This window comes from Ammospiza caudacuta, chromosome 4 (assembly GCF_027887145.1).
Source record: "Ammospiza caudacuta isolate bAmmCau1 chromosome 4, bAmmCau1.pri, whole genome shotgun sequence".
Classification (NCBI taxonomy): Eukaryota; Metazoa; Chordata; class Aves; order Passeriformes; family Passerellidae; genus Ammospiza; species Ammospiza caudacuta.
Window position 1 is genome coordinate 26761903 of NC_080596.1, and position 14762 is coordinate 26776664.

Consider the following 14762-nt stretch of genomic DNA (forward strand, 5'->3'; position numbering starts at 1 on the left):
CTCTGCAGCTGTGACAAAGAAAATATGCTTTCCTGTTCTGTGCTGCAAACATGCAAAAGACAGCTTCAGAAATCAGACTGGGCTTGGGCAGCTCTCAAAAGCAGTGAGCTTTTTGCTAGCTAAACTGTTATCTACTTCTTAATGTATTACTAGCATATATAATTCATTACCTTATTTACCCAGAGGACATAGTAATCTAGACAATTTGTTTTCTGAAAATATGCTTGTATTATTAATACAGTGTCTCTTCTTCCCTTTCTCCATTTGCTTACTTAACAATTTACCTCATTTTGTACCAAACCCCCAAATGATTTTGTGTGCAAAATGAATGGTGTGGTGCAGAGCAATGCCAAATTCTACAACAGATGTGTCCAGACACAGGTGTGCTGGAGTCCTAATATCAATGCTGCCTTTATATGCCCCTCTTTATACTAACAACAGTACAACTATGTCTGTTTTGGAAATCTGGGACCTCACAAATTGTATATTGCTGCTCTGGCAAGGTCAGCATGACCTTCCTGTGTTTGAGTTATGATAAGGATGAGTTTATATTTCTGTTTACTAATTACTTTGAATTATAAATGTTATTATTCATTAAAAATGCAGGAGACTGCTAGTAGCCTGCATCAGTATATACATGAACTAAAAATCTCAGTGTGGCCCCATAAATTGCCAGGAAGCCTTGAGTTAGACCTCATTATTCCTGTCCTGTACACACATTTCTTGTGAACTTCCCCCTACCTTCTGTTTCTGTGCCATTGAAATATTTTACTGAGAAATCTTCTTTAAGCTACACTTTGGATATGCATTTATAATTGGCTAATAGGATGCAATGCAATCACAACACAATCCTCTTTACTGCCTCCCCATCACCATTCCCCTCTCCCATTTAATAAACTAAAAGCTCAGGGCACAAATTTGGATGGAGGGTCAATGTAGATTTTGGCACATTTGCAGTAAAATAGAGATTAAGAACTAAAAATGAGCATTAAATATCCCCCCCCAGTAATGAATAAAATATCTTTATTGGTTGGTGTTCTATCTGTAATAAAGCTAAAACGAACATGTAAATGATGTGGTCAAGCAGGAGGGCTGCTGAAGATAAGATTAACAGAAATCTAACACACATTTCCTTTTAGCTTCTTCTTGCTCAGATGACTGCTCCACATCTTTATACTGTTTTCACACATCCATGTGTAAGCAAGGGTAGACAAAAGAAACATTAAAATAAATATTTGACATTATACAGGCTTCTGGCTGAGCCAAGCAGTAGATTATTTTTCATGTCCTTCATCTGCAAAGGAGTAGGAACAAAGAATAAATGCCAGTAGTAACAGGTAATGGCTGCTGCCATGGAGAGTTTTCTGACTAGAGACAGATCCAGCTGCTGGTTATTTGCCCTGCTGCTCACCCAAGAAATGGGATTTAAAAAAATAAACAGGTTATGATCTTTACTTCTACCAAAGTCTCTGTGAAGGTGAAACTTGAAGGCAAATACTGAATACAAGAAGAAGGTGGATTTTTTTAAAGTTACTGCATGGTATTTATAATAGAATTCTAATAATAGAATTTATTAACTGACTGCACATGATGTTACAGAGACATCTTGCATGATTCACGTGCTAACATTTGTACAAAATCAAACATGCTTGCTGTCTTGCAATTTACAAAAAGCTGTGGAAAAAACCAGTCAAAAAAGCGTGCTATAATATTTTTAAAGCATTAATTGGTTACAGATTTTACTTTAAAATACAGATTTAAAGTGAAGGAAACATCATATAAGCAGAAATAAGTATAAGACTAAAGCTTGCATCTGTTAAACTCACATTTCAGAAGGGCTTAATTTAAACCAAGACCTTAAAATCTGTCAAGCTTACCTCAACAAACCTAATTCTGTCACAGAGAAGTGTGGTGCAATGTACTGCCAACACCAGATATTCTACACATCAGTCCTGGAGACTGGAAGCAAAAACAACTGATAAAACAATAATAATGTAATGTGTGTATGTATTGTCACAGTAAATAACAATAGAAAGTGGAACAAATTCCAAAAATCATAGTAAAAGTTACTTTGATTCTTGACATTCCACACAAAATGTAATTTCTGTTTAAACAATTGAGGTTCACATATCAGTGGTTTCCCCGCATGAAGCCTTGCACCCCCGTGAGTACAGAACCCAGAGAGAGGATGCCAAGCAAGCTGGTCTGTGCTCTGAAATCCTCTGTGGGACATAGGCCATCAGACTTGCTGTGTGGCTTTTGATTTAGTGTAAAAGTAAGCTCAATTTCCACACATCAAAAAATATATCAGAATGCAGTCAGGCACGTCTGCCAGCTCCCTTACAACACTCCAAATTTTGCATACAATTCCGTGCTCAACCCATGTTTACTGAAACAATAAACTGTAATACAATGGCAGCAGTGACTGATACTAAATGGACCACTCAGGCTGAACCTTCATTCAGCAAAGGCAAGGCAAGGTCCATGGTAACACACTCCTTGAAATCATCTAGCCCAACTGTTGCAAGATGTGGAATATGTAAAAATTTTCTTAAGAAAGAATATCCTTTGGTGTTTTGATCTTTATCTACTTTCAAGACTAACCAGCAAGAAGGGAGATTTAAGTCATGAAAAAGAGAGCACCCAACAAGCTCTAGGTGATGTCCAGGTGTTCTACCAAAAATTATTTTTTGGTGGAATTGTCTTGTTAAGGTTTGGGGCTGGACAGGCTTCGATGTTCTCAGAGCCAGGGGAGGCTAACAAAGCTTGGGAAGAAGGACGCACCGCTGTGGACAAAGTGGGTGCCCCATAGTGTCGCACACATCTTTTCATTAAAAATCCTTTCCTAGGATTTTTTCTTCCTGAGAAGCTGAGAGGCCTCAGGAACAAAATGTAAACAATGGTTATCTGCTGCTGTGGAATGCAACAGGTGCAGCTGTGATTGGTCTCATGTGGTTGTTTGTAATTAATGGCCAATCACAGTCAGCTGGCTCGGACAGAGAGCCGAGCCACAAGCCTTTGTTATCATTCTATCTTTCTATTCTTAGCTTAGCTAACCTTCTGAGATGAAACTTTTTCTTCTATTCGAGTAGTTTTAATGTAATATATATAATAAAATAATAAATCAGCCTTCTGAATAATGGAGTCAGATCCTTTTCTCTCACTTGAAAGCCCGTGTGAACACCATCACACCACAGTGCCCACCACAAATGCAGAATTTAGGGGCCACAAGGACACCTGGCAGAACTGCCAAGGTAAGGAAGAGACCAATGAAGATAACTCAATAATTGTGCTGGAATCGGCTCCCGCTGGGAATTCCGGCAGGGGCAGATCCCGACCGACTCACAGAGCACCGGCCCCAAACCCCCCGGGCACGGGATTAGTGAGCACCAGAGGTGAGACAACATTAACCACCAGAATACTGATTAGTATTACAAGAACTGTGTAACTTGCAGCCAACGAACAGCAACCCCTTTGTTTACTAAAACGTATAAATAGGGAGAAGTGCTGATCGTTGGAGCGCTTGATCTGTGTGTGGATTGTGTGCGGATTAACCGCCCAGGGTTGTGCAACTCTGAAACAGGCACTCGATGTCTCTCTCCAGTGTCTCTCGCTATCGCACCGGGCGCTCAGGCCGGCTCTGCGGGCAGCAGAGGCAGCGGGGCAAGGGGCGGGCGGCAAGCAGCACCGCCCGGAGCCGGTGAGGGCCGTGGGGAAGGGGAAGCCTCTTCCTAAGGGAAGCCTCCTCTCAGGCGGCACTTCCGCCGGGCAGCGGGCAGCGAGCAGCACCGCCCGGAGCCGGTGAGGGCCGTGAGGAAGGGGAAGCCTCTTCCCAAGGGAAGCCTCCTCTCAGGCGGCACTTCCGCCGCCCGCCGTGCCCGCGATCACTTCCAGGTCGGGCTCCGCTTCCGGCGGGACGCGGGGCGCCGGGCCCCGCTCGCTGCCCGCCCGCGCTGCTCTGAGGGGCGGCGGCGGCCCGGCCGCGAGGGGGCAGCGCGGGGCGCGGGCGGGCCGGGCCGCGCTGGGCCCCGCGGAGATGTGGGCGCACGTCTGGCGGTTCCTGTACAGCCACTACTTTCGCTTCTGGCTCAAGTGGCTGCTGCGGCTGCTGACGGGCAAGTGCGAGCTGCAGCGCCTCCTGGGCGGCGCGGAGCCGGGAGCGCGGAGGACGCTGAGCGTAGGTAATGGAGGGGCCGGGGCCGCGGGGCCGCCTCGGAGCGGCAGTAGTGCCAGCGTCATTTAGCCTGGAAATGACCTCCGTCGTCATCATCGATTAACCCAGCACCGAACCCTGTCTGCCAGTGCCATATGCACACCTCCTTTAAACCTCGCCGGGAATGGTGGTGACTGAACTGCTGTCCCGGGCAGCCTGTGCGGTGCTTGACAGCCCTTTCGGGGGTGGCTCTGCCCTCATATCCAACCTGAACCTCCCCTGGCACAACCTGAGCACGTGTCTGTCCTCCTGTGGCTGCTCACCTGGAGAAGGGATCGAGCCCCTCCTGTCCCAGGCTCCTTCCCAGGCGTGTAGGGATAGAGCAGGTTCCCCTGAGCCTCCTGCTTTCACAGCAGCACCTGGTGTGCACCCCACAATTGTATTGGCACTCTTCCTTTCGTCCCAGCTAGCCCGTGAGAATCCTGAATCAATGCCAGAACCAGCTTCCACAATTCACACCGGTACCTGGTGCGCGCCCCAGAATTGTGTTGGCACTCTGCCTTTCACCCCAGCTAGCCCGTGAGAATTCTAAATGAATGCCAGAACCAGCTTCCTTGTCTCCTTGCTAAGGAGATCCCAGTGTCATCAAAAAATGAATCAGAGTCTTCCCGTCACTTTGTGTATATGTTTTTACCTTACTTTACTAAAAAAATTGACATTTTTTTTTTAATATTTTATTATATATCCATAAATGCATTTTTTGGAGGTGAGGAAGAGTGATTTAACTTACAGTTCTGCTTGACGCAGAATTTTGATCAAAATAGCAATTCAAGAAACTGCTGAATAAATTGCAGAAATGACCGTGCTTCCTTACTCTTCAGTAATAAATATGAAACAGGAAGATATCAATTGACATATTTCTCTCCTGACACCTTTTCTAATTTGCCTTTGTTTTGTACATGTAATTGATGCTTTAAAAAATCCAGATCTACTTTCAGCGTTGTACTGAAGAGTTATAAAAAAAGATCTGTGTAAATTAAGACATTCTGTTACCTGATAAACGGTTCATTTTAAGGTTGATTACTTTTTTATTACATGTATAAAAGGGATGCAGAATTTTATAATGGTTATATACTGCAAGAACACTTATTGACAATTATTTAAAACAGTTCAATTTAATGGTGAAATCTACTTTTTTCCATATTGCAGAACATTCACTGGAATCATCAAAAAATAAGGTAAGAGATAGCAGAGATGAAAGTGTAATAAAACCTTTTTTCAGAGGCAGATCCCAGGAAAATAACACATGCATCCACTTTCTGAAAGGGGCAAACTGAAGACGAGTAAAGGACAGAGAGAACTTGGAATTTTGTGTTCTGTGTGCTGAGTTTATTTAAGGTTTCTCAAAAATAATCCCATGGCCCTTCAAACATTTTTTTGAGTGAAATCTCAGCTTTGTTAGCTACCTGTCTTCTAATTCTGAAACATTTTCTTGGCTGCACTTGTTTCAGTTGGAGTAGGAAGAATATAAGTCAGCAGCTGAAAGCAAACAAGAACCTACAGCAAGCAACTCTCCAGCTTTGTATTTATTCTTTATGCAACTCCTATGTAAACATTGCTGTTTACAGCCTGACAAAGCACAAATCACACTCTCATGTAATTATTGCAGATGTTTTACGTGCAGTTGGAGCCAGTGCATTGTAATCAATTGCCTTAAACTGACCCTTTTCCTCTGATAGCAAATAATACACACAACAGACAGAGAGAAGCTGAGCAATAATAATAAAGTAGACAGTGTTTTCATTGCTCATGAACTCTTTACTGTGTTAACCACCTAGGTTTTGAGAAATGCTGTACACATTGAGGAAGCTGAAGTGGAGAAGTGTGTCAGAGATGTCATGAAAGCAAAGAAGATTGGACAGAAGGACACAAGGTGTGTTTGGAGACCTTTCTCTGTTCTCACTTGTTTCCATGTTCTTCCAGCTGCTTAACCTGATGCAATGTTTATATTCAACGCAGGTGTTCAGAATGAAATCTGAAAATGAATGTGGTTATGTTCTCATCAGTTCTAGAAAATGAACTGCAAAGTTTCATTCATGTGGATTTGGCATTACTGTGTGTCTGTTTGCAAGTCCCTTCTGGTACTCCATAATTCTGACTTGTATGATCATTGCATAAGTTAATTACAAGAACTATATAATTCCTTAGATATATTTGAGAGAATGTACTGATGCCTGATTACTGTTTGCATTCATCTGCATAAGTAATTAGTGAGTGCATTCATCTGCATAAGTAATTAGTGAGTGAGAAAAAAATTTCTTCTTTTTTTTCATTTTTTTGCATGTAAGACGTACAAAAAGTTTGGGGGTGGGTGAAGGTACAATGGTCAGGATGATACATGGAGTTTTGTGCCATGACAGATTTTAGCAGGTTTTTTTTTTTTTTTTTTTTTTTTTTTTTTTTTTTTTGTGTGTGTGTGTGTGTGTGCTTTTTTGGGGCTTTGTTTTTGTTTTTTGGTGGTTTTTTTCTCTCTTTTTCTTCCCCATAATTGAAGGCAGTGGTGTCTGACTGCAGCCCTGGAATCAGCTAGACATGTTTAAAGTATGGAAGTGTACTTAACCAGCTGTAGTTCATAAAGGTACACATAAAGCACTTCCTAATTCTGGTGTTTACATAAGAAAGGTCTTATTTTGTAATTCAAGCTAGAATTCATGGCTGAGTAGCCTATTTAAATCTCCTCTATGGTGTTTTGTCATTATTTCAGGTTTAAGACAAATTTGCATATATCCTTGCTACAGATATCAGGTTATAAAAAATTGTATTTGGATGTGGAGAACCTGAGGAAGGTCCCATATGATTCAGAAAATGAAGAACACGAGGAACAGTTGATTGAGGTGAAATAATTTTTAAAATACATGCGCTGTTTGGTTGGTTTTTTCCCCCCCTCCAAGTCCAACACCTTGAAAGAACTTATTGGTAACATTCTTACCAGCTGGCCTATTTAAAGCTCTTTTCTGCTTACAAACTGCAAAGCAGAACTGCAAACTGCAGAAATGACATATTAAAATATAACCTCGAAGAAAAAAGCTAGAGTTACCTGCAGTGGAGTTATTTTGTGTGAAATCAGACATAACAATATATATGTAGAAAAATTAGTTGGTGATGCAAAAGATTTATAACCTTATGCACACGTCTAACGTTGTAAACCACTAATAACTAAATAAAAAAGACACTAATTTTTTCTTATTACTGCATCCCAGTCAGTATCAAGGAAGGTGGTTTGGTGCTGGAAGATAAAACTTCATCATTATCTCAGCTTGCTATGGAAGGCCCAGCAGTGACGTGTTAAATGAGTATTCACTGAGCATTTATATTTCAGTTTATGGCTGTCCTATTACAAAATGATACACAAATTAATTTCTGTAGCGAAACAAGTCTTTGTTTCTTCAGTATTCCTGCAGCACCTTTGTCTGTGAAGGGCAAATAGCACACTTGATGTTCAATATAATAACTTCCATAACTGCTGGAGTGAGCCATTGTAGCAGAGCCCAGACTGGCACTCACAGAGAAAAGCAGCATGCAGATTGTGCCCTGTTCCAGCCTGGTGAATGGTTTCCAGTGGCAGCAGCAATGTTCTCAATTGCTGTGGCCTGGGATACTTGATACGTGACATAACATGGCAGTCTGTTTGTGCAGCTCTGGAATTTGCTGATGCCTCACGAGAACCTGAAGGCCAGAATCAGCAAACAGTGGTGTGACATCGGCTTCCAGGGCGACGATCCTAAAACTGACTTCAGAGGGATGGGGCTGCTGGGCCTGGTGAACCTGGTGTAAGTGAAAAGAGGGATTTCATGCTTTCTGTAACTGATTTGCAGTGTCTGTCTTTTCTCTCGTTAATGCTGTTTCTAATAGAAACTGAGTAGAAGCAAGTAAAAAGTATTGTGTTCTACATTTCTGGTGGCTGCACATTGTAAACATATGATGTGCTTGGGTAAGGACAAGAAGTGAGGGAAGGGACAGAAACTTGCCCAACCTTATTTTGTTGTTGCCTTATGATAGAGTCAGTAGGTTGTACCTAACTTGTCAAAAGCTTTAAAAATTCCTGAATGTAAAAATTCCTACTGTAATGGAAAATAGGCAAGTTTACATATCTTTGCTAAGCTAACTTTTTGGACTAGGTTGAACTTCATATTTGATGTTCAGATCACAGTGATTTTTATTTTTTTTACAGTATTAGTTCACGCTGAATATAGTTTATTTTGCTGCCTTTTCCATGGTTTTTATTTTGTGCCATATCCCAGTTAAAAGCTAATTTTCGCCTTCAGTTTAAAGGTACAGATTTTAATGTTGACATGAACTCAGTATTTTTTCCCAAAGAATCTAAAATACTATTTTACACCGGCAGGTATTTTAGCAAGCATTACACCAGTGAAGCTCGTCAGATCCTTTCTCGGTCCAATCACCCAAAGCTGGGGTAAGTCACTCCAGAGTTTTTTCTGGCTGCTTCTATGTCAGAACTTAAGTGAATGCTCTTAAACATGTGTCCGGAAGGTAAAGAGGAAAATACATGTGGGCTTTTTCCATTAAAGGATGAAAAAAGGGTCAAAATAGAAAAATGTGAGAAACCAAACACAGAAAGCAATTTCTAGCTGGGAACTAAGTGCAGCTTTTTTTTTTTTCCCAGAATAGATTTGTTGGGGCAAAAATGTTGCAAAATATCATCTTTATTTAACATAGTAAATGCCTTTAACGTTGTAGTTGGTTTTATTTATAGTAGACTTAGATTAGATTTAGAAATTCATACTTGTTTTTCACCTTCTTACTGATCCTGTGTTGGGATAGTTTAGATTACCTCTTAAGGTCCTTTTCTCCCTCTGGGTTTCTGCTGTGTAATAAGTATTTACAAACAGGTGGTGTGTTTGTTTAAATTTGTTTTCAAAAACTTTGCATATTTAGGTATTTAGCAGTTTTTACAGAGAAATATGCTCTTAAACCAGTCAGATAAAATAATCTGATCTGTCTAGCTCGTTGTTAACTTGATGAGCTACCAAAAAACAGGAGCCCTTTGTGACTTTGATTGTAAATAACATTACCCTGTGCAACTCTGTCATCAACAGGTTATGTGAGACTTTTTGCTCAATTACATAATTGGTAGAAATTAATTGATTTTTACTTTTTTTTCCTCTACAAAAACTTGTTGTTTAAGAATTTCTATTCTAATACTTTTTATACCATGCTACAGAAAACCAGATTCATTCAGCTTGAGCAGCAGGTTGAAGTAGACATTCCATTTACACTGCAGCAATGTTTTTCACATCCAATTTTCAATATTCCAGCAGATCTAAGGATTTCAAATGATTAAGTTGAAGTCAGCTGGTTAGCTTTGCCATCTCAATCTCACAGTAACTTTTACAAGTATCACAGGACAGTTGTGGACTGTCAGAGCTTTCCTAGAGCAGAGTGTGCCAGGGAACCTTTAAGTCTCCCAGTCCATACTGCACACCCATGGTTTGTGTTGCAGGTACTCCTATGCCATAGTTGGGATCAATCTGACAGAGATGGCATACAGCTTGCTCAAGAATGGTGCTTTGAAGGGCCATCTCTACAACATGGTCTCTGGGCTGCCACAGATGGAGCACTTCCATCAGTTCTACTGTGAGTACCCCCAGCTGCTCTAGTACTCAGGGGTGGCCACAACACAGAGTTTGGGCTCCTTGGAGTGCATTTCCACTCTTCTCCATTAGCCAGAGCAAGCTGCTTGCCTCCTGTATTGGAAATGCACCTGTTGCCTAAACACTGTGCTGCAGAAATGTACATTTAAGGATCATTTCTGTGGCTTTCTGTATTTTAGATGTTCCAGTCTGCAAACTCAGTGTTTGCAGATTTATTTTTTAGTTATTATTAAAGCATCCAGAGGCTTGCTGTAGATCAGGATGGGACAGTCCATGTTTTAAGGGGATGAAGAGAGTCTAAAGGAGCACTCTAGGACTGGCTGTATTTTATTTTCTTCACAGGTTATCTAGTTTATGAGTTTGACAAGTTCTGGTTTGAAGAGGAACCAGAAAGCATTATGCACTTCAACCAGTACAGAGAGAAATTCCATGAAAAAATTAAGGGACTTCTACTGGATTACCGTGTGGCACTGACCTTACAAGATACAAAGAAACCTTAATTCCTCTGCAGTACATGAGGTTCTGTATTAAAAATTGAGTGATGCATTCAGATGCAAAGTTTGTGTGTTTCACCAAAAACTGTCTAACAACAGAACTTTTTTTTTTACATTAAAAAAAAAGAAAATTAGCAAAATTCAGTTAGGAAAGCTTGGACAATCAACCTCTGTTTACAGGTATTTTTATGCTATTCTCCAAAGGGCAGCTTTCTGAAAAGGAAACAAAACCCAGCCAACAAACCAACACAAAAACAACCCACAAATCTCAAGAACCTCTGGATTGCTTACTTGTACATTTTCTTTTATACTTCTTGGTGCAGAAATGTGAAGCAGGTATTTGTGCTGCATCATATTTTCTATGAATGGGTTTGACTGTTAATGGTCTTTTAAAAGACAGTTTAAGTTGTGCTTTTCAAATTTGAATTTAAATTCCAACCTTGTAATGTAATGGTTGAGGTTCAGGTTTAGTTGAAATTATTGTGGTTTTAGATTCTTTGTGTTCTTGTTCCTTTATATGTCATCGATCATTCACTCAACAATGTTAAATTTCTTTGCATTTAAGAGGTCCTCAAAGGAGATGTGTTATTTGTTTATAATTTTGGAAAAGAGGCTTCATCCATCAGCATATTGTACTTACTAGAAATTACTTCTGGAAAAGGAAATTTATTTATGGATTTGTACCAGCCAATTCCTATGCTTGAAAGAAGTTTAGTTTGCAAACAAACAAAAAGAACCACGTGTCATCAGCATGAGAATAAGATCCTCAGGCTAAAGCTACTCTTTTAGAAGTATTCCTATTGTAAAAACTTTTGATTCTTTCTAATCTGACTTCAAATGATGAGAAAGATTGACTCAGAATCTGGTGTCAGCCCTTTCTTTTAGCAGCTAAGGGGGTATTCTTAGTGGGAGATACAACAGATTTACTTTAGTCCTTTTATAAATTTAAAAAACCCCTTTATTGCAGCTGCAATCCTTATTTTGTAAAAATAAATTCACATCTGAGTACAAGTCTAAAAAAGATGTATTTTCCATAGAAGGGATGCAACTTTGATGTGTTCCTTAGTGTTGCCCTCCTCAGACAATCTAATAGATAGAACTTCATGTCTGTATTGTGACTAATTATTGCTCAGAGCAACTTTAAATGGATTTGGTATGACCATCACTTTGTTTTCTAAGACCTTCTATTAAATAAGTGCCTTCTGCTGTTTTCAATCAGCTTTTTATTTTGAGTCTTCTAACTAGATCACAGCCTTAGAAACTTGAGTAATTTGAGAAAGATTTTTTCACCTTATACCTGAATGGTTCACAGTGGCATAAAATTTGTATGTTATACAAGCTTTCATGTATTTTTTCAATCATCTCAGGTAAACTAGTTCATTTCTAGTCAATGACTACTCCAGAAGAGATTCCTGAAGAATATAAGCATTGAACACAATGAATGGAAGCATGATGAGGGAAAAAAAGAAAAGACAACCCCCTGTTTGTAATGAGTGTTATTACACTCCATAAGTATGAAATATAATATGTGTAATACTGCATTGGAGAGCATCAAAGGCCACCTGGACACAGCCCTGAGCAGCCTCCTTTGAGGGCCCTGCGTTTCTGTTTCTCTGAGCTTTGCAGACCCTGTACATGCCAAAAACCCAAGGAAGGAAGTGGAAAATGGCCCAGGTGGTTCCTTTCTAGCCCCATCTTCTGTTGAGTTTGTCTGTATTAGTAACTTTCTCTATGGCTTGTAGCTCTCCTTTGCAAGCAAAACACGACTGACTTTGAACTCCAGAAATGATTCCCATTATGTCTGGCAGCAGCAGCAAAGGAGATGCCATTTGTGTTCATCTTCTGCCTGCCAGCTAGTTCCAGAATCGTTTGAGCCATCTCTTAGGCTCCCCTGAGCTATGTCTGCCAGCTTTTTTTCTGTTTTTCCCTGCAGTTGCAAAATTCATTTCCAGCACTGAAACTTCCACTGGGCTCCTTGTTCACCAGGAGACTGACATTTAATTATTGCTGAGGCTTCTAAAGCCCAACCATAGAGTCTCAGGGTTCCTACCACACACCTGAGATGCTTTAGTGTTAAATGTAGTTCGAGCTTGTAATGAAATGCATCTTTGCTAGTTTTTTTTCTTCCTAAATCAGTGGGTGATCTGGGAAGCAAACTGTGGCAGTAAAGCCAGCCATCAGCAGGTGAGTGAGACACGAGGGAATGCATTAGTTTGCATGTAGTAATTCAGGTGAATGTTGATCTTAGGCTGCAGTGCACCTTCCCGGGAGCCAGTTAGGATTTGCATGTGGATTTGTATGGTCAGCTAGCCCAGTAATCCTTTCTAGGAGTCACTCACTGTTTGTAGACTAATCCTGGCTGTCCCTGTGTGCACCCCTGGTAGGTTAGCTGTGTTGTGGTGGTAGCTAGAAAATGTACTGAAATAGGTAAAATTGTGTTTAGAGAAGGCAAGGACAAGGCTTTACTAGTCAGTGCTGTTTTTGCTAACTCTGTTGTAACGTGACAATCCTAAGGTTATGGAAGACTGGAAATGGAGGTAGGCCACTTTTCTGCAAGGTGATACATTCTTGAACATCAGAATTTGTTGCTCACAGGTTATAATAAGAGTTAAAAACTCAGTATTATTAACCATCATGTTTTAAACACATATTATCTTAGAACTTGCAAGTGCTGTTAGTTTTCTAACTTGCTGCCTCTTTAAAACATTCACTATGTGAAAGCTTTTATGCAATAGTAGTAAAAAAAAATTAAAACTGGAGAAAGGGTGGTTTTCTAAATTTGTTGTTGTTCCTGTAGCAAATGTTTAACAAACTACCTTCACTTTTGTTGTTTAGTGTATGCTTGAAACACGGTGCCACTCTATGATCAAATTTATCTGGAGATAAGCAGAAGTTTACTACAAGCAAATGTAAAGTCTAGTCTTTCACTAAGTAAACATGTTGTTTCAGAGGTAAGAACTTGATTGGAAAGCCATGTGAAGACAGTGTTACATAGGAAGAAAGGAACAATCCTTTCAAACTGGCTGTGCCAGTTGATACAGCCTTGTAAAGAATAGGGCATTTTGTCCTAAGGGGCAAAAGGGGCCAATTCAAACACCCCAGGTACATAGTGTCAGACTTTCAGTCTTTGAAAAGCAAAACAAAAATGCAACATCTAACAAAACAAAAAGCAGTCTTTGAAAAATGCAACAAAAATTAAACACACACATAGTTCCATTGGTTTTCCAGATTTTCCATCCTAGTTTAAATAGAATTTCACAAAAGAAATAACTTAGCCTTTTTTTAGGAATTATGATGGAAAAGTTTGTGTTTAGTTAGGTGGGAGTTGAGCAATCGGCACCCTTGACAATACTGCTAGTGATGTGGTGAAGATGTAGCCTGTGCTTTCCCTGTCATTGCTGTTTGTGTTGCTGTAGTACCACGGTGACCCATCCTTGGACTGGTGTTTCTTGTGCCATTCTAGATACTGTCTTTCTCTGGGGAATTGGGAACAACCCAGACATGCCCAAGACAACTTGTGGGCAGTTTCTTCTTATGACACTGTGCTTAGACAGCTGCATACCAGTAGGAATTCCTGTTTACCACAATGTAAAAGCAATAATGTGTACTGTGATGTCTGTGTAATAGAGATGTTTACAATGGTAGCAAATAAAGAACGGGTTAGTCCAAAATATTGTCAGCAGTCGTGTCTTTGGCCTGCTAGAAAATGGAACAATTTTCAGTTTCCTGCACTGGGATATGAGTGGAAGCTTTCTCCTAGTTTGTTCTTCCCCCCCATCCTCCTAGATTGCCCCCAGCTTGCTGAGAGGTCCTTGGTTCTCAGTCCTGTTTCCCAGATGGGCTGCTGTGCTCTGCTGCAAGTGGTACAGGTTTATTACTGCTTTGTTTCAGTTCTTTTAAAATCTTCACTTGAAAAGAAGCACTCTCTCAAGCTTAAAAAAAATTAAAACAAATCCAAAGCACAAAAAAAGCCCCTACCAAACCCACCCCCCCCCAAAACCCCACAACAGTGACTTTATTTGAAGGACCTGGAAGTTAACTCTCAGAGGCAACTCAAAATCTGAGCATTTTTGCTCAGGAGGAACAACATTTAAAAGCTGGAGAACAACTCTAGAGATAGAAACCCTCAAGTGTTGCTGGTTTGTTGTTTTTTTTTTCACTCCATATCTTCTGGCATGAATACAGTACATACAGTAAGCCTTTAAAAATACTATCATTTTCCCCAAAGTTTCACACCATTGTATGCTGGTCACCTGAATTCCTGTGTGGCTTTCTGTTCAGCAGCTCCCACACTGCTACTAAAGAGCAGGCACAGCAGATCTTGTCACCAAACACACTTCCAGGTGTCCTGATCAGGGGGGCAGCCTCATCCAAACCAAACTGGGAAAGATCAGCTCACCTGGCTGCTGCCTATAGCAATGCCATCCTTGAAGAGGAGCGGGC

General features: G+C 40.5%; 1 protein-coding gene across 1 annotated transcript; it reads left to right on the plus strand.

Annotated features, from left to right (window-relative positions):
• Positions 1 to 3976: 3976 nt before the first annotated feature.
• Positions 3977 to 13973, plus strand: ELMOD2 (ELMO domain containing 2). The gene is made up of 8 exons (XM_058802927.1): positions 3977 to 4181; positions 5363 to 5391; positions 5992 to 6086; positions 6918 to 7047; positions 7850 to 7983; positions 8559 to 8627; positions 9675 to 9808; positions 10168 to 13973. The coding sequence occupies exons 1-8, from the start codon at positions 4037 to 4039 to the stop codon at positions 10323 to 10325; spliced, it is 894 nt and encodes a 297-aa protein (XP_058658910.1). The 5' UTR covers positions 3977 to 4036; the 3' UTR covers positions 10326 to 13973.
• Positions 13974 to 14762: the final 789 nt, after the last annotated feature.